This window comes from Schistocerca cancellata, chromosome 4, assembly GCF_023864275.1.
Source record: "Schistocerca cancellata isolate TAMUIC-IGC-003103 chromosome 4, iqSchCanc2.1, whole genome shotgun sequence".
Classification (NCBI taxonomy): Eukaryota; Metazoa; Arthropoda; class Insecta; order Orthoptera; family Acrididae; genus Schistocerca; species Schistocerca cancellata.
The window spans coordinates 771,539,586-771,559,281 of NC_064629.1; the positions used below are offsets into that span (position 1 = coordinate 771,539,586).

A 19,696-nucleotide genomic window follows, 5' to 3' on the forward strand; every position below is an offset into this window, starting at 1 on the left:
GTGCGATGCACGGGCTGCCTGGTTGTGGATTTCAGATGGTTTTCCACGTCCGTTTAGGCAAATGCTCCGTCTCAGGGAATACTATACAAAAACAGTTAAAATACGATCACACATATAACAACGATTTCACGGTTCATAAAGAGATTTCGCACACCATTTTTACATCTTAGGTTACATCAGGGCTTCCCAACGCTGGCATTTGGCAGGAAGTGAGTAAGTGCTCCGCGCAAAAATATTAATAACGTGGCGGTTTTTTTAAGTTCTCCGCGCAGAACTACAAATAACTTGATGTTTTTTTTTTGACATTCTGACGATACTAATTTAGCGGGTGTATATTTCATAACCGACCGCTGCTGGTGCTACAAAACGTCATTTGCGCGCGATTGCCAATAACATTAGGCATTTCATCCAGTTTATATTCTTTATGAAAATAGCTTATACTGTCTTGCCGACTTTATATTGGTCCCTCCCTCTTACTAATAGTGGTCGTTAGAAGTTGGAAGTCGTCATTCTTGGAACAACTCCCAACCTATGCGATCTACCAGTGTGGTTACATGCTGCCCGCCTGCTTGCCTATCTGCATGTTAAACAGATAATTACAAATTACAGTTGAGATAGATAATTAATTTCTTCTTGAATTTTAAAATTTTATTATGATTTCTGTGTTATTAATTATGATTTGAAATCGAAATAATCACTGAACAAAATAAGTTTCTCTCATTTTTCAAGATTTTATTAATTTTATTAACGTTGAAAATAAACAAGGTGTACTATCAAAGTGCCAAAATTCTCAAAGTGTTCCGTCACAGGAAAAATTTGGGAATTTCTGTGGCAGCAGAATGGCTGTCCGGCGACCAAGATAAAATAAAATAAATTTGACAAATAGTTTGAAAGGGTGACCCTGTGCTACGCGGTAAACGCTAGTAAAGAGCTAAAATGGGTTTTCCAATCACAGAAAGAAGGCTAAGAGTCTCTACTCTTACAACGAACTTGCTACTTCTAGTTCATTTAATATGATATACACGTCTTCTCTACGTAATTGTTAACAGTACGTTAGTCGGAAACAAGATGCACCCGTAAGCAGTTATTCTTGATTTTTGTGGTTTGCTTGAGGAAGGATACGTTGCTAAATTAATCTTAAACGAAAAATTACCAAGGCATCTGATGCACCTTCGAAACGGAGGAAATTTAATAAGGAGAGACTGAATTCAAATCTCAGTGGAATTATCATTGTTCAGTGGACCCCCTGTTACTGTTACAAGAATGCAATGTTGGGACGGGGAGGGAGAGGGTTCCTTCTCGAGAGGTATGAACGACTGCTTTCTCTATTTTTCTTTATTTGATGCGTACTTGAAAATTTCGGTGAAACCTAAAAATTTGAAATTTCCTGGACCACATTTGGCATGTTGACGGCTCCGTATTTTATCTTCGTCAATTATCTGAATTAGATTTGGGCTTATGTCTATAATGGTACCAAAGTTTATAAGAATTTAAAATCTAACAGTGAAGACAGTGAACGGCATAGAATCTGTACCAACAATTTTCATAGCGAATGATTGCGATATCCTACGTTTTATAATTCACTGCACGTAATTTCGTATACGAGAAAAGTAAATTTACAGCCTTCGTTAACTGTTCGGCAAACATGGTGCATAAATTATCGAGATTTATTTTCTCCGTTTTCGAACTACCAAGGAAGGCTAAGAAAACTAGAAAAAACATCAGGTTTTCTTATTCCCGTCTCGTGTGAACTTTGTTCGGTTACCTGTCGATTTTTGTGGTACCATTAATAAGTGAGCTACTGTATATGCTGAATCGCGCAGTATTTATACGTGGTAAACGGTTGACGATGTAATACCTGAAATTCAATTTATCCTGCTGCCGTAAATAAGATCCGTACGCCTTGCGAACCACGCGGAATGCAATTATACTGAGTTATACGAGTAGGTCGGAGGCACTAACTTTCTCGGCACAGACCCGGAACTGCGCATTAAAAGCGACAGTAGCCAGCGCTTAGTGAAATTACTGGCGCAGGTAACGCTGTGTAGAGACGAGCAGTATATACAACCTCGAGGGGGTCATGTCGAGTTCGCTAAAAGATTAGATTGTGGAACTATTCATACCAAACACTTTTTGTACAGATAAGTTTCCGGTCTCTCCACGTGCTCATACAGTCCTCTCCTCTTGTCACGTAAAGTTGAAGTATGCATATTCGGTCTCAGTGACTCTCAAGGCTGCACCTTTCCGTTCAGTTTCTACCCGGACAGGAAGTTCAAAGAATTCTGACTAAGGGAAGTTTTGAAAATAAAACCAACGAGATATACATAAGATATTCTCATAAAGCCAGAAATCTTGGAAGAACTTCAATAGAAACAGAATAAAGTAAACTTGGAAGACGACTTGCCTGAGTAGTTAAACGCACAGCGCCCTATTTATCCTGACTGGGGGATACGACAGACCCGGATCAAATTCGAGGCATCGGTTTGACGGCTTGTGGTAAAATACAAGGTTAGTCAAATTCTTCGTTGAATGGCAATTGCCGTCTCCAAAAACCAACATAAACGGTAGAAATAGAAATAGACGCAGAACGAAGTAAACAGATTCACATACCTCCTTAGCGTAACAACTTTTGGGTGATAGGAAGGTTTTCGGTCACAGAATTAAAAAACAAAATTAAGGGTCATACTATAGAATGACGATTACCTATCATCAGCGGATGCAGTAGTACGCCGCGGGAAAAGAAGAAAGGCGCATAAATAAATGCATCGTTTTTGTCAAAATCAGCCGGCTGGTGTAGCCGTGCGGTTCTAGGCGCTTCAGTCTGGAGCCGCGCGACCGCTACGGTCGCAGGTTCGAATCCTGCCTCGGGCATGGATGTGTGTGATGTCCTTAGGTTAGTTAGGTTTAAGTAGTTCTAAGTTCTAGGGGACCACAGATGTTAGGTCCCATAGTGCTCAGAGCCATTTGAACCATTTGTCAAAATCAGCTAAACATAATTAACAGCGTCCAGTTGTAGGCCCACACTCAAATACAAAATTATCTATCGATGATGCTCTATCAGAATGTTTCGAAATGTTTAAGAATTTGCGCACTGTAATTACAGATAATTTAAACATCGAAAATAAGAATCAAATTAGTTTATAATGAAAGAGTAAATTTGGAAAAAAGTAGAAATTATCCTGCAATAATAATCTAATTCTTCAACTACGACAGAAAATTGTTAAAATTTCAGCTTTACCAGTCCTCGATTCAGGATCAGAAAACACCGAAAAAGCAAAAAATCACATTAAGGTTTCTTAAATATGCCTGTAGTATGCAACTCATTACTGGATAATGCGTGATCCTTGAACCTAAATAATGCTGTTCTAAATAAGCTGGAGTGCAGAAAGAATTCAGAGAACTACTTTAACCATAAAAACAATTAAAATAGTTGTCTTGGACACATGCTACACGCAAAAAGTACCATTTATTAAAGCTGAAGGTAAGCTTGAAGGCAGTCATGGCGATGTCCGAAGACTCTTACGTGTTAGGACATTGTTTGTTGTTGTTGTGGTCTTCAGTCCTGAGACTGGTTTGATGCAGCTCTCCATGCTACTCTATCCTGTGCAAGCTTCTTCATCTCCCAGTATCTACTGCAACCTACTTCCTTCTGAATCTGCTTAGTGTATTCATCTCTTGGTCTCCCTCTACGATTTTTACCCTCCACACTGCCCTCCAATGCTAAATTTGTGATCCCTTGATGCCTCAAAACATGTCCTACCAACCGATCCCTTCTTCTAGTCAAGTTGTGCCACGAACTTCTCTTCTCCCCAATCCTATTCAATACCTCCTCATTAGTTACGTGATCTACCCACCTTATCTTCAGCATTCTTCTGTAGCACCACATTTCGAAAGCTTCTATTCTCTTCTTGTCCAAACTAGTTATCGTCCATGTTTCACTTCCATACATGGCTACACTCCATACAAATACTTTCAGAAATGACTTCCTGACACTTAAATCTATACTCGATGTTAACAAATTCCTCTTCTTGAGAAACGCTTTCCTTGCCATTGCCAGTCTACACTTTAGTTAGAACATTAAGAAATAGATTTTGGGAAGATAGAGACATCTGTTTCACAGTACAACAAACGCTTGGAGTACCGAGCAAGACACAAGAAGAACAATCTAAGTGTAATTTATTCACACCGTGATAAATATACTAACGATACGATACTTGACATCATACTGATTTCATTGCACTAATGTTGATTCGTTTGTCGTTACAGAGTTGCTTTGTTTGTGTTCAAGAATCATGTATATACTTGGCAGGTTCGTACCGTCGGCAGTTCAAATCGATTTGTTAGTTGCATGTCCCACTGATCATATTAGCGATAAACGTCATGATAAGGAACTGTATAATTCGCACAAAGTTAAACACATTTCATTAAAAAATATATTAGTAGACGTACCTACTTGGAAAATCTGATTTCTTATTTATGTTCGAGAACCAATTTATATCGTACTCCTAGAAGTAGTTGACGAAGAGAGACAACGTATTTCTGCAATCTGAACGGTGTTTTATTTCCCCGCGTACAATGCAAAAGAGCTTCGTAACTACCCAGTATTGTAATTATGAACGTCACTAGAGTTACTAACTAAATTATAATTTTTTGGTTGGAGAAATTAATACACTGTGTTTTATTCGAACTGTAAGTCATTCCATACTGACGTGTATTGGATCGCTGATAACAAATCCTCAAGTTCGTCTTTTTAGTTTCTAGCCGTAACAATGGGTGAAGTTATATGTCTATCAACATAAATTAAAATAGTTGAACTAAGAAAAGAACTTGTATTAATTGGAAGTCATCTGTAGACGGAGTATGGGTTTCAGAACTGGTTGTGATGCATTAAAACTTTAAACCAGGTTAATTACAGCTTATCATTCTTTTCAGTTGAAGCTGCCATCACTGACACGTTCAACATAAAAAAAAAAACACGATTACATTTAAGGTTATAAATGGACTGCCACCGAATTTGTAACGCGGAAGAAATTTGTTCTTACGTAAGGAAAACGTACATCACTCTGAGATGTTGCAACTGTATAGTATCATTAAAGGCACATATAAATAATACCTGGCAATTTGCAGAAATATAAATTACTTTCAGCTGTAATTTAAATAGGATCTAGAACAGTGATAAAATTTTTGTTAACTGCAACTAATAGGAGTGCTCGGTTAACACGAGGATGGGTTCTGTCGTGACTCATTAGCACAGGTACTAACTCACGACAGGGTCTTTGAGCCCTTGCCCTCTGCTGGAAAGCAAAATACTCCCGATACCAAACCACAAAGAGGCTAAACTGACAAGACAAATTAACATTTTCGTTTCTAATAAGTTACAGTAACAACTGAAGCTAAATTCACATTTTCTGCAAAAACTGAGCCAGGTATCTTTCTATTCGTGCACGTTTCTGATTAGCAGTATTTTTCAGTATTGGAAAAGAAATGAATTAGTGTATTAGTTTTTGCTTGTATGCTGAGAAAATATTTGAATCGTCGTATCGATTGCATCTATTGCTGCGGCTTAGAATTAAGTTTGCTATGTAACTGCTGCATATAAAACGTGCGAGATATTTCCGTTTTTCATGTGCAGTGTGAGCGTCGAAATTTAGCTACGAAACCACAGTAATAAGGAAGGTTCGCAGTCAGTCAATAAGAAGTATCGACGTGAGAGGCTCTTCCGTTGAGAAACAACTGGCGGTCTCTCTAGAAGCAAGCATTCTTTATTAGGCACGCGTTTCGTGATTCTAATCCCAGTATATTCACAAATAAGACAATGGAAGAATTTCACGTTACCATCTATTATGACAAAATTTAAGCTAGTACAGACTTCAATTTAGTCGCTTTTTGTGCAAGAAAACCGCTCGTTACACGCTGGACTGCAATAAGATAACTTTTCGACCGAAATCTTCTCATTCCGTTGTTTTAAGTTACAAAATATTTTCCGTGGCCTAGCATCAAATAGCTTTCATTTAAAAATTAAAAATTTCACTATTGCGTTTTGAAGACAATTAGAATGTATTTCTACAGAAAAAGTAAAGCCTGGCGTTTTATTCGAGCTTTTCCTCCCGTTCATGAAGTGGGGATAAGACCACTGAATCATATTCGTTATACAGAGTGTATGAAACAGAATCAACCGATTTAAAGAAAAAAAACATAACTATTATGTTATACGTGCGTGAACAAAGAATTTTTGGAAAGAGCAAACTCTGGAGTTATACATGGTTCCCGCTAGGTAGCAGCAGTGTGTATCTGGAAGCTCGAGAATTTTTAAATCAAAGGATTACTGAACGATGGATGGGTCGTACAGGGCCAAATGATTCAACCTTACGTTACTGGCCTCCAAGGTCACCGGCCCTCTAGCGAGGGTTTATAAAAGACTCTGTTTATGTGCCTCCGTTACCAACAACAATGAATGAACTTAGACATCGCATAACAGCAGCTGTGGAAGCTGTAACTGAAGACATGATCGCTGCAATGTGAGAACAATTTGAATACCGCATTGGCATATGCCGTGCATCTCAAAGGGAGACATATTGAACACCTATGAAAAGGTATGAAAAAATCTTTTTGAGTTTCCCGTTCTTAAACAAATTCATTGTATATGTTTATTAGTTTCAGATATATAGACGTGCCAAATCGGATGATTCTTTTTGATACACCCTGTAGTATAAAATTGTATATATGAAATGAACAGCTGAGGGGGAAACGAAAAACGAGACTGTGGTATTCCTACATGAGAAAGTAACATCTCATAAAGAACACAGTAAGTTTGACTCGACAGCTACGCTTGCCATCAAACTCGATAGAAAACGAGGATTAGAGTTGGATCACTAGATATTATCCGCGTAAGTAAGATACTCAGGTAAAATGATCCGACAACCAGTTCACGCTTGCTCACTACTTCTGCACCCACGATCTACCATCGCTGATCCCTGTACAGCCGATTAAATACATTCATCCCCACAGGTACTTTTTACGTGATCCTGCGATGGAGAAACGAGTTTCTATAATGCTGAACACGTGCTCAAACTATTCTAATTTGGTTCAGAAATACGAGGACTTCGCCACCGGTACTGTAGTAGCAAAGTCAGTGTGAAGAGCTTAGCGTGTAGGATGCTCGGAGGCAGCGAGAGCCGTCAGAGGCGTTGAGCGAGGGACTTTCGGGGCGGCGTGTAGGCATCAGCCATCCATCGTGGCCCGCCATCAGATAATAACAATAGCGGCCGGCCGGCGCTGCGCCTGCCTGCATTTCTCTAATATATTAAATTTCCAATCTGGCAGCCCAGCTCGCCTCACTAGCATTCTTTGGCGCTCTCGTAAATCCCGTCGTTCCGCTCTCGGGGCCTACATTCCTCGCTACACCGCAGCTACTGCTGGTCCTAGCGCCCACCACGTGCCGCTCACAACCGTAACATCTCGGGAAAACTCAGCGAACACTGACTCCACAGCGGTATATGCCAGCACGGAATGCTGAGTTACTTTCATTGACTGGAAGCAATCTGACACACCACCAAAGGCAAAATCAGAAACAAAGGTGGAAAGCAGTCTGGGGCTCTATTCTGAATCTCTTACTGACGAGACCCTAAGTGAGACATTTCAGCGCCGTACGACCAAACGCCAGCTATAGCGACAGTGTTTAAGGCAGAATGATCATCATCACCATCATCATCTATCCGTATTACTGAATTAAGGGGGTAGGACGTCAAACGGGCCGACTTGGAGCAGGAGAGGCATCTCAGGATATTTTAATTTCCAGTGTCTATACTTTTACAAATAAATCCATAAAACTTTGTCAGCATCGCCAGGAAGGATTCAGGATTAAAAAAAATGGTTCAAATGGCTCTGAGCACTATGGGACTTAACTTCTGTGGTCATCAGTACCCTAGAACTTAGAACTACTTAAACCTAACTAGCCTAAGGACATCACACACATCCATGCCCGAGGCAGGATTCGAACCTGCGACCGTAGCGGTCGCGCGGTTCCAGACTATAGCGCCCAGAACCGCTCGGCCACTCCGGCCGGCATTCAGGATTCACACCCATTGCAGTGGAAGTTCGAAAACATAACAAAATAATTTTTTTACGTGCGAAATTTCATCATTTTTTCACGTACTAATGGCTGCATTTGTTGCGATAGGTACACTTTTCTTCATAAGTTAGAGGGATTCTTCGATGAATTTTGCACAGCATACAAACCATACTTACAGGTGTATGAAACTCTAGAATTTATTTAATTTATGAAAAAACGAATGAGCTGTTATATTTTAAACTTCATGTTTAGAAAAAACACAAATTTTCTAGTTAATTACCTCAATTTTTACCACAGTTTTTAATAGATTTGTAAAATTCTAGAGTTTCATACACCTTTGAGTACGGTTTGTATGCTGTGCAAAATTCATCGAAGAATCTCTCTTACTTATGAAGAAAAGTGTACCTATAGCAACAAATGCTGCCATTAGTAAGTGAAAAAAATTATGAAATTTCACACGTAAAAACAAATTATTTTGTTATGTTTTCGAACTTCCACTGCTGTGAGTGGAAATCCTGAATCCTTCCTGGTCATGCTGACAAAGTTTATTGAATGTATTTGTAAAAGTATAGACAGTGGAAATTAAATTGTCCTGTGATGCCTCTCCTGCTCCAAGTCGGCCCGTTTGACGTCCTACCCCCCTTAAAGCCCCTGCCGCGTTTTTCTGTCTGCACATGAAGTCTGATCTCAGGAATTACTGTAGGAATTTTTATTCAGTTTTCACCAGCAGACAGACTGATTCATGAGGAAGGTTTATGTATACAATTTATTTCTGCTGTTCCAGAGAAGCCGTCCGGCAGTAGATACTTCGTGCGATGCCGGGGCAGGTCCAGTGCTGGATAAACGCGCTTTCAAGACTTTTCCATTCAGCTACATGCATCCACGTTGTTCCTGAGTTTTTCTGATGCCATCAACTCGCATTCTATTACGCAGTTCTCTCGGTGCTTTCATATCTGTTGGACTCCAGAAAAGAACTTATTTAATCCATCGAGTATCCATTCCTCTGGCTACATTTCATGTGCCCTGCAGACATAATTACGTGTTACAATCCAGTCAGTTCCTTCTTCCATCTGCTTGTTCCCAATTTCTCCTGGTAATTCCCAGAAGGCACTTTTTGATTGCTCGTTGAGTAAAACCTCAGCTTTTGAATGGTTTATTAGTTAGTTACATATTCCATAGATCATCTGAATGATTTTTTTATCGAAATGACATAAAGTGAATCAGTTTACAGGATACGTGTACATGATTAGTGTTAACATTAATGAACACATTATCATTTTATTCCTACTCATGCAACTACACTTCAAAATACTGGCTACCAATTTTTGAGTAGAAATTCCTCAATGGAATAGAAGGAGTTTCCAGGAGAAATGGTTTTAAATTAGATTTAAAACTTGCACGTTATATTATTGGGAAAATGATCAAAACAAATTTGTTGCTGTATATTGAACTCCTGTCTGAGCTACTGACAGCTTTAACAGTGGATAATAAAGATAATTTTTCCCTCTAGTGTTGTAGGTATGTACATCACTTCTGAAATTGTGCTGAATTTTTTAATGATGAATTTCACTAGCGAAAATGTGTATGAAAATTCCCAGCTCTTTGAAGAGTTATCTACATGACGTCTGTCGATGAACACCACTTATTTTTGTTACTACTCACTTTTGTGCAACCCCTACTTTCTTTCTAAGTGATGAGCTATCCCAGAAAGTTGTTGCACCCGACATTATTGAGTGGTAATATACAAAATATGTCAGGAGGTTGATACGTTTGTTACCAACCTTAGCAATTATACGAAGAACAAAACCAGCTGAACTTAATCTTATGAGACTCTAAGTAGTATCCTCCTTCCAGTTCAAGTTTTCATCGATATGTGCACCAAAAATTCTGGAGCATTCTATCCTCCTTACTGCCTCCTGTTCAGGCGATACACCAATTTTTTGTATAACTCTATTTGCTGTACAGAACTGAATGTACTGTATTTTTATAATTTTTTTTCAAAATTTACGGAGACACTGGTTTTCATGTTCATCATCCATGACTCACTACCTTAGGTCATCACTGGTGATGAATACTATTTGTAAACTTCCCTTTCCAGTTACTCAGAAAGCTCAGTTTTGAAAACCCTGTTTCATTCCCCAAAAGCGCTTCAAGCCTCTGTTACTCTTTTGTTTATTTGTTTTGATGTCCATCCAATCGTTGCCTGCCTGAATAATTGAATATCTCAAACTACTTCTTTGACCTCATTATTAATTTGAGCTATTTTCTATTGACTTCTTGATTATGTATTATTGTAATCTCATTGGAGTTTATTTTCAGGTTATTATTAAACATGAAATATTGACATCTGCCATCATGGCTCAATTTTATTGGCATTAGACGTAGAGAGTTCAGCAGCAAAACTTCCTACTGCACTGCTAAGAATAGTTTTCGTGATGTGATATCTCTTGACCAGACTAATCTTTCAGTTATGAATTTCTCAGTATAGAGTGATCATAATCGTTCATATACCATCATACTATAATTTTGTCACCGGGTATGATTTACGATTGATGTATTTGACACAATAATATGTGTCAAAATAACTATTCAATTGTTCCATTTAATTAAATACATATATAATTATACACACACAGTTTTGCAATATTATTTCGTGGAATGTTATTGGCACATCTGTAGCGCTCATAGGGCATTATAATGTCTATTTTTTTCGGAGTTCGAAAAACGTTTTGTCTATCAACGATGCAATACTTGACAGAAAGGTTATTCACAAAGCTATGTCCTATTTCAACAAAGTCGTCCTCTTTTTTCGAAAGTCTAATACCAGGTATTTAACTGCGAAAACTGACATTCTTAGAAACAATGCACATGGATACGGGCACGGGCCACAAATTGGAAAGAAAAAAAAATGGAAAAACGGGGAATAGTGACTAACATATCAAAGCAGAATGAATGAGAGAAGAAGGAAGGGTAATTACGATTTAATGTTGCGTCGACGAGGTCATTAGTGACAGATCACAATCTCGGATCGGTGAAAGATAGGGAAAGAACTAAAAACTTAAATGTTAATTTCCAGACAGAGATTCGAAACGCCGTCCTTCCAAACGCGAGTCCAGTGGCTTACCACTGCGTCCCCTCGCTCTGTTGTGTCGAAAAAATACGAAAATAAAAACAAAAGTAATCTGAAACTCTTTTGCCGGCCGAAGTGGCCGTGCGGTTAAAGGCGCTGCAGTCTGGAACCGCAAGACGACTACGGTCGCAGGTTCGAATCCTGCCTCGGGCATGGATGTTTGTGATGTCCTTAGGTTAGTTAGGTTTAACTAGTTCTAAGTTCTAGGGGACTAATGACCTCAGCAGTTGAGTCCCATAGTGCTCAGAGCCATTTGAACCATTTTTTTGAAACTCTTTTCGTATTTAATGACACTTACTTTGTTACGAGACTCCCAGTACCAAAGTCCCTAAAATGGAATCTTTAAATTTAGCACCATGCAACTTGTGGCGTAGTAGTTGCGACATGTAAATGTATTTGAAAATCCTTACCCTATCCATCACAAATACGTAGTCATAGATTTCGCTAAAATGACTACGCATATTCCGGGGTGACTTCTGCACCAAATCAATGGCTGATTCCTTCCCTCGATTCTTATCTGTGTGGTTATTATTCCGTCTCTGACGACCTCAATGTCTTGGACCTTGGATTGTAGCCTTCCTTCTCCCTTGAAAGCCGCCCTATGAAGTATCACATACAGTGCGAAATTCTGCGGGGATTGTTATAGTATGACTGTTTCCAACTTCCCTACATGTACTGTAGAACGCAGTATAACGCAGTACATTTTCGTTTTCGTTTATTCAGTTTCCCTCTGTGTTTCCCTCATCGTTAAAAAATGGGCGTGTGTTTCCGTAACCAAGAGATAGCGCTTCCAGGAAAATCTCCCCTGTGGCTTCCAATTTTATGTCATCTTTGTAATTGGTTTGAGTGATGTGACTTGCTTCCGATCCTTCTGTGTAACCACACCTCTACCTCACACGCTGTTGCATGCGAATAATAGCTTAATTCGAATGGTCTCATCTAATTTGTTCCCACACAAGCGTAATGTAACCTACAGTTTACTTTTCAGCAAGTACATAATCTAACAAACTAATAACATCGATAACTTGTTCGTTAAAATCGTGACAATACATCCGATGTGAGGTACCACGGATCGAATCTGACATCGGCAGTATCTCTACCAACCACCAAATGTGGTTACTTCTGACGGGCTAGTACCAGTTTCTAGATATATCTAGAAAGAAAGACTTTCTGCTTCGTAAAAGAGATCACGACTGCTTTCTTCTCCATCCGAGCTTTCCACTTCTAACGACTTCAGAAGCGAACAGGCGGTAAACTATTCTGTTTGAGTTTCCGAAGATTAACTTTCCTCACCCTTCGTACATCGTCCTAAGTAACTTGCAAGTTTCCGAATGCACACGTAACATTTCTGATTATTTTATTCCTTTCGCTTTTTTCGTTTTGGAGATTAAAGAAACACGCGGCGTCCTGCAAAATAAGGAAAACTCTATCATTGGTAGTGGGAGGGGAGGGGGGGGGGCGGTACTGACTCCCGTGCAGTGCTGACTTTTTACCTTTGCAACTTAAAGATCTATCCTTCTGTTCACCTCCCGCTTCTTCCTCTTCAGTTCTGTAATTTCAGTTAATGATATTCACAAACAACGCCAACGAACGGAATGCAGAAAAAGCACGGACTCATTCATCTTTAATGATCTTGTTTCGAAAGGCGACAGCCTAAAAATCGGAACCATTTGCTCCGCTATGTTTCACAAGCTCATCAGTAAAGCATTAGCCCGGTAGGCCTCTTCTGTCTTTTCCAGCAGCTTTTTGCCACCGTAAAAATAATCCGTGTGGCTGCGGTGGAACGAACTCAGAAAAGGGAACGTAGCAGATACCCCGGAACCTACGATAACTATTTCTTCCCTCAGCCTACTGCTTTGCAGTATCTGGACTTGGGGGCGATACAAACATTGTTACTCATATCACGTGCTCACACGTCAGTCGCGACACTTTCTACAAATCTTCACTTCCAAATGTTGGCGCGGAATCGGCCATCATAGAGACATTTTACATCGGTGACATTTTACATCGGTGACGTTTTACATCTTTCAGCCGTAATGATATAATGTGACACAAATAAAACGTTCTATACTACTATGTTTACTGCGTGGGGCGCACTATGAAAGCAAACCGTGAGCACCGTCACTAACCGGACGGTTATCGCTGAAACACTGGACGCTGCTACACGTTCTACATCATGCTACTAATACTATAACTAACGTGGAAATACACCGGATGACGTTGCGACCATTGAACCATTCAGTGAGTACAATAAAATTCTGACGCAGAGTTTTCTTAGTCTGTGTTTCTTAACTATTTTCCACTCATTACCGTCATGATTGTTATTGTTCATAGTATAATTCTTGTTAATACTTTTCTTCGCGGGAATTTCTGCAGACAGCTTCTAATTGGAGTTTTATATATTTTTACAAAATCAGTAAACAATTCGCTATGCCGCGCGGGGTAGGCATGGGTGTGTGTATTGTCCTTAGCGTAAGTTAGTTTAAGTTAGATTAAGTAGTGTGTAAAAAGGGACCGATGACCTCAGCAGTTTGGTCCCATAAGACCTTACCACAAATTTCCAAATTTCCAATTCGCTACTGTTGCGTATGTCTTCGGAAATTATATTTGTTCTCTGTTTACATGTCCATGTAACTAGCGGTACATATTCATCAGTTATCTGTCTCACTTCTCTTAGGGATTTCAGTGTAGAGTGTTTATTAAAATTGACCTTATATCTCTGAAACACGAAACGGGAAGCGGACATCGGTATATACTTCTGTTTGTTGGCGGCGACATAATTTACATAAAAAATATGAAGAACATACGAATAAAACTAGGGAGAAGAAAATCTCAGGCTTGGCGAAAGACTCAGTTAAATCCATAATAAAGCTTTCGGATTGAACATTGCGTTTATAAGGCGTGACAGCACAGTGACACATTTCCGCGACGCCTGTAGCCGTCAAGGATATGACGGAAAGCCTACACTTGCCTTATATCTCACAACCGCCATTTGTAACCACACTTTGCTACTAATTGGTCGCTATTTACAACTGCAAATACAAGTTTAAGTGAAATATTAATAATTGTTACTGTAGTCACCAATCATAGATAAAGACTTCTGTTGTAGCGTTCAGTCCTAAGACTGTTTTGATGCAGCCTCCATGCTTCTCTAACTTTTGCAAGCCCGTTTGTCTGAAAATAGCTGCTACAACCTACATCCTTCTAAATCTACTTACTTTATTCGTCTCTTGGCTTCGTTCTATGATTTTTACCCCCAACACTTCCTTCCATTACTAGACTGATGATTGTTTGATACCTCAGTATGTTATCTGTTAACCAATCCCTTCTTTCAGTCACGTTGTGCCACAAATTACTTTTTTCCTCAATTAGATTCAGGCCTCTTCAGTATTCTTCTGTAGCCGACCGGTGTGGCCGAGCGGTTCTAGGCGCTTCAATCTGGCACCGCGCGACCGCTACGGTCGCAGGTTCGAATCCTGCCTCGGGCATGGATGTGTGTGATGTCCTTCGGTTAGTTAGGTTTAAGTAGTTCTAACTTCTAGGGGACTGATGACCTCAGAAGTTAAGTCCCATAGTGCTCAGAGCCATTTGAACCATTTTTTTTAGTATTCTTCTGTAGCACCACATTTCAGAAGCTCCTATTCGCTTATTTTCTGTACTGTTCATTGTTTACGTTTTACCTCAGAACAAGGCTACACTCGAAACTAATACCATTAGAAAAATCCTCCTAACAGTTAAATTTATATCTGACGTTAGCAAATTTCTCTTTTACAGAAGCGCTTTTCTTGCTATTGCCTGTCTGCATTTTATATCCTCCCTACTTCGACCATCATCAGTTCATTTACGACCCAAACAGCAAAACCTGTCGAATGTTGTTAGTCTCATTTTCTAATCTAACTTCATCAGTAGCACCTGATTTTATTTGGCTACATGCCAGTACCCCCATTTTACTTTTGTTGATATTCATCTTATAACCTGTCCACCCGTTCAACTGATCTTCCAAGTACTTTGCCGTCTCTGACAGAATTACAGTGTCATCGGCAAACTCAGAGTTTCCATTTCTGCTCACTATACTTTAATTCCCTTTCCAAATTTATCCTTGGTTACCTTTAGTCTCTGCTCACTGTACAGATTGAATAAAATGGGGGATAGGCTACAACCTTGTCTCATACACTTCTCAACTATGCTACCGTTTCATTTCCATCGAAACTTACAGCTGCAGTCTGGTTTCTGCTGGAATTGTAGATAAATGTCAGCAGCTCATGTTCTTGTGATTAGCGACGACTATTATCGGTCATGGGGCGCAGGGTTCGGCTCGGGGATATTCTCTACGCGGGACTGGATGTGTATTTTGCCGTCATCACCAACGTGCATGTCGCCGAAGTGACGTCAAATAAAATAATTGCACCACGAAGCCGAACTCCCCAGCAGGGACAAATGCCATAACAACATTAAACGTTTTTATACGTAACTTTTCGCTCCCTGTGTTTTAACCGTACCACTTTCAGATTTCCTGAGGGACAACTGAATATTTAGTTGCTCAAAATCTGGAAGAAATTTTTCACGCCGAGTTGACAGTTACAAGGAAATAACTGTTCCTCTTTTTTTCAGGTAGCAGAGATGACCCGAACGTGCGATTTGGTGAGGTGGGCGTAGCGACAATGGAGCCCCGAGATACAAACGATCAGCAGGTCAGTGGTGCGAAGCCTGTGTGTGAATTGTTAGAGAAGACGGACATACGGGTTCGTTGTGACCGCTCCGACAGATCAGAATTTACTCGGGATAGGGGACAGCCATGATGTCTTATAGCGTCCGTATTTACAAATTTATTTATGACATGTATCTTCTGTAAGACACCAGCTTTCCGAACTTCCACATATATTTTCATAGAAATTTTAGCACGGAAATTATCTTCAGATAAGACGTTGATTGCATTAAAGGTATAACGAGATTACACTGCATTTTATTTAGTATTATCTCTACCCAGTTTCTTCAAGTCCAGTTAGTCAGTTAACAAGAAATATTTCGTGAGAGCGGAAAAACCCTTTTTGTCGTTAAACAGCAACAAACCTAAGTATATAGAAAGTTTCGTGATAACCTAATCTCTCGGAAAATCTGTTTGGAGAGTTTGTTTGCAATGTAAATCCTTCGTCATTCATTCGGGAAAGCATCTGAGCTACAAGAGAAATTCTAAAAAAAATTATTTTTGCGTGATTTCTAACCACTAGAAAATGTAGAGCACTTATTCTTAGAGGAAAGCCTACCCATCACATTTGAACACGTTATTTTTTTCCCCAATACCGAGGCAGTATTTTCTTGTTTCTCAGCTTAACATACTCCTTGTTGTCGTAGGAACAGTTGATGAAATATGTTACCTTTCTATATCATAGTAACTCAATTAGACAAAGCAAAACAAATTTTCGTGACTACCGCATTAACTGTAATGAATAATTTTTCACACAATCGCGCTATATGGAACTGTCAGTTTTTATGCATCGTTATTCGCCAAGAAAACTGTCATTCTAACAGTTTCAGCATCCGTTGCCTTTCCTCATGGATGAATCAATTCCTACGAATTTATGTTTCCCAGATACAAATAATATCAGCTGGTAGCTGTGTGTTATATGACGAAATAGGGGAACAACTACAAAACATGTAAGCTCCGTGAAATAAAATTACGAAATTTCTACAGAAGCCGTGAATAAAAGTCTTCTCTTATTGCTCCCTGTGGTCTCAGTTTCAATCTATCTGATTGTAATCTGTCCTTGTTTATCTTTCATGAACTCACGTAAACTTTTTTTTCTACCGTAACTATTACTGCTTTAAACTGTTTACAATTACTTCTAAGTGTTTTACCTCATATTAAATATAAGTCTTTTCATATTATCAGTGTCGTTACGTGAATGTAATGTAAAATATGTAGAATGCCTGGTTAGATGTAAGATGAATAAGTCAATAATTTAAAGAAAACAACAACAAAAAATAATATATTTTTTTTTTAAAACAGCCGGCCGTGGTGGTCTCGCGGTTGAGGCGCTCAGTCCGGAACCGCGCGACTGCTACGGACGCAGGTTCGAATCCTGCCTCGGGCATGGATGTGTGTGATGTCCTTAGGTTAGTTAGGTTTAAGTAGTTCTAAGTTCTAGGGGACTGATGACCACAGATGTTAAGTCCCATAGTGCTCAGAGCCATTTGAACCATTTTTAAAAACAAAGAATTGTTTTGTTAAGTTTACGGACTTTTCTTTGACTAAACAATGACCGAAAACAATGTAGTACTAGACTTCGTGAAAAATAAAGCCTGTCGAAAAAATAGGATTTGATATCTAACGTTCTGTTCGCAAAATAATAAGAAGAGAAATTATTTCATTTCGTTCATTATAGAGTCCTCCAATTAATGAGATACTTGCAATGAATGATTATATGTGAACAAAATGTTCTGTGCATCGTTGCAATTTTGAGATATAAAATTTTATAAGCCTTTTCAGGGGATTTTATGTACGCGCCTTAGACTCCACGGTACAGCTCCTAACATCGCATGGAAGGCACGCTGACAATTTGCGAGCTATGACAGGTCGAACCTTGTTCTAAGTTAAGATAAACTGGTAGTCTGTTATGTAGCGATGGATGAGGCTGTTTAGATTTGTTTTGCTGCAGGTGACGGCGGAAATGCGGAGGGGGCGGAGAAGTTTTTCGCTGTAGCTACAGCAACTGCGTCAAATGTTCTCTCCGGATTGGGATCCTAACACATGCTTCGAATGGTGAGTTTCCTGTGATGTACCATTCCATACCCTTACTTGAAGAATAACTTAGTACTGATGATAAAAATCACACTGTCCTGTTTGTTATGAGTGTCCAGCGTGCAAAATATGCACTGTTTCTGACGGTTCACACAGTTTATCGTGTTAGGGAGCACACAGCTTTCATATGGCAATGTTCGTAACAGTCGCACATGATACTAGCAGTTTTCACTTATGATGTTTATGTTTCAGTGAGCACGGAGAGAAATGAAGTTGCTTGCTACGTACGAAGATGACAAATTATACTTCACGTAGAGCGGCGGCATCCCGATGGAACAAGAATGATGCGGCAAGATATCTGCTGGACGTGAAGAATGAATTACCTATTCAGTCATACTGTAATTTTTTGCCGTTCATCGTATATCGAACCAAAAATACGTAACTTGATAACTGTAAATAGAAATTTTCTACAAAACAGACTTGTATTTCATGTCACAGTAGAAAATAAATTTTTTTCAGTGTAGTATAAATTAATTCGATGTATTTAAAGCAAATAGAAGGGAAACACCCACCGTATTAAAATACATACAATTTTCCCACTATCCGGACTAATACAGACCCGAAACTGCCCCAATACCGAAAAATTCGGATAATCCAAAATACACATGTTTTTCACGGAAACTGTAATTTACTGTATTCAATAAACATGCTACATGCCACAGGCATGCTACATGCCCACTTCATTACATTTACATGCTACGCGCCAGAAACTGACTACTTATTTGCAAAGTTACACTTAAAATGCACTTTTGCCATATCACTTGCTTTTAGATCACTTTCGTAAAATAGTCGTCCACTTATTTTTGTTTTGTTTCTGTGGTTAATTCACTTTCTCCTGAAGATGGTTCTCATTTTCCGGAAGTAAAAACATCGGTGTAGTCAAACGGAAATTGTGCTGCATACTCCAGTAGCAGATCAGCGTGTTTTAGTAACGCTGTATGCGTAATAAAACATGAGTGACATGCATAATATTTGTCCTAATAATAAAAGAGGACGTCTGCACATCCCACAAACCGAATAATTGAAAGGTAAGTGTATTTATGAAACATAAAGCGGTGTTGGAAACACGATAATATAGTTGTTCCATGCAGTGAAAGAATGAGCTGGTCACATGTAACAAAATGATTTATTTAATATTGCTCATTTTATCGATAAATTTAAAAATTCAGTGCTCGTGTACTAATATTTCTGCAGTATGTAGTCGATATGGTATCAGCAATGCATGGACTTACATTTTTATTCTGTCTATCGTTCTTCCTGGTCCTCGAATCGTTACTGCCGCGTTGTAAACAAACTGTTCCAGGTCAGTGTGCTAAAAGCGCTGTAATGTGACAGTGCCTCTCATTTCTAAACAATGCGCAATCGGCGCTGCTCAACAGCGTATGTAGATTTTCCGCAGCGGTAGTTGTGCGAGGTCGTGTTAGTTCCTAAACGCCTCGTGTTCACGTTTTAGCAGCCTGCTGATTTAGCGACAAATTTAATTAGTGCGACGGCATCAAACCGCAAAGCTTAACGACTGGAAAATAAATATTTACATTTTGTTGTTGCCGTGGGAGTGGTGGCGCCGCGCGTGTGTGTGAGTGCGTGCGTGTGGGTGGGTGCGCGGTGTACGCCAGAGTCGGCCATGCGGCGCCACCGCGGAGGCCACGCCCCCCAGCCTGCCAGCCAACGGCGAGCGAGCCGCACCCCGCGTGCC

The 19,696-nt window shown here is 39.5% G+C and overlaps 1 protein-coding gene across 2 annotated transcripts in view; it reads left to right on the forward strand.

Moving 5' to 3' along the window:
- LOC126184659 (uncharacterized) overlaps positions 1-18,444 on the forward strand; it is a 140,459-nt gene extending 122,015 nt beyond the window's left edge. Inside the window, exons 3-5 of one of the 2 annotated variants that reach the window (XR_007536858.1) lie at positions 15,813-15,892; positions 17,858-17,961; positions 18,193-18,443. Coding sequence is in view for 1 of the 2 variants with exons in the window: in XM_049927140.1 (XP_049783097.1) it covers positions 15,813-15,892; positions 17,858-17,902 (125 nt within the window). In the remaining variant the exon portion in view is untranslated. Of the gene's footprint in view, positions 1-15,812; positions 15,893-17,857; positions 17,962-18,192 lie in introns of both variants that reach the window. The other variant, XM_049927140.1, reaches the window with a different exon arrangement.
- The last annotated feature ends 1,252 nt before the right edge of the window (positions 18,445-19,696 follow it).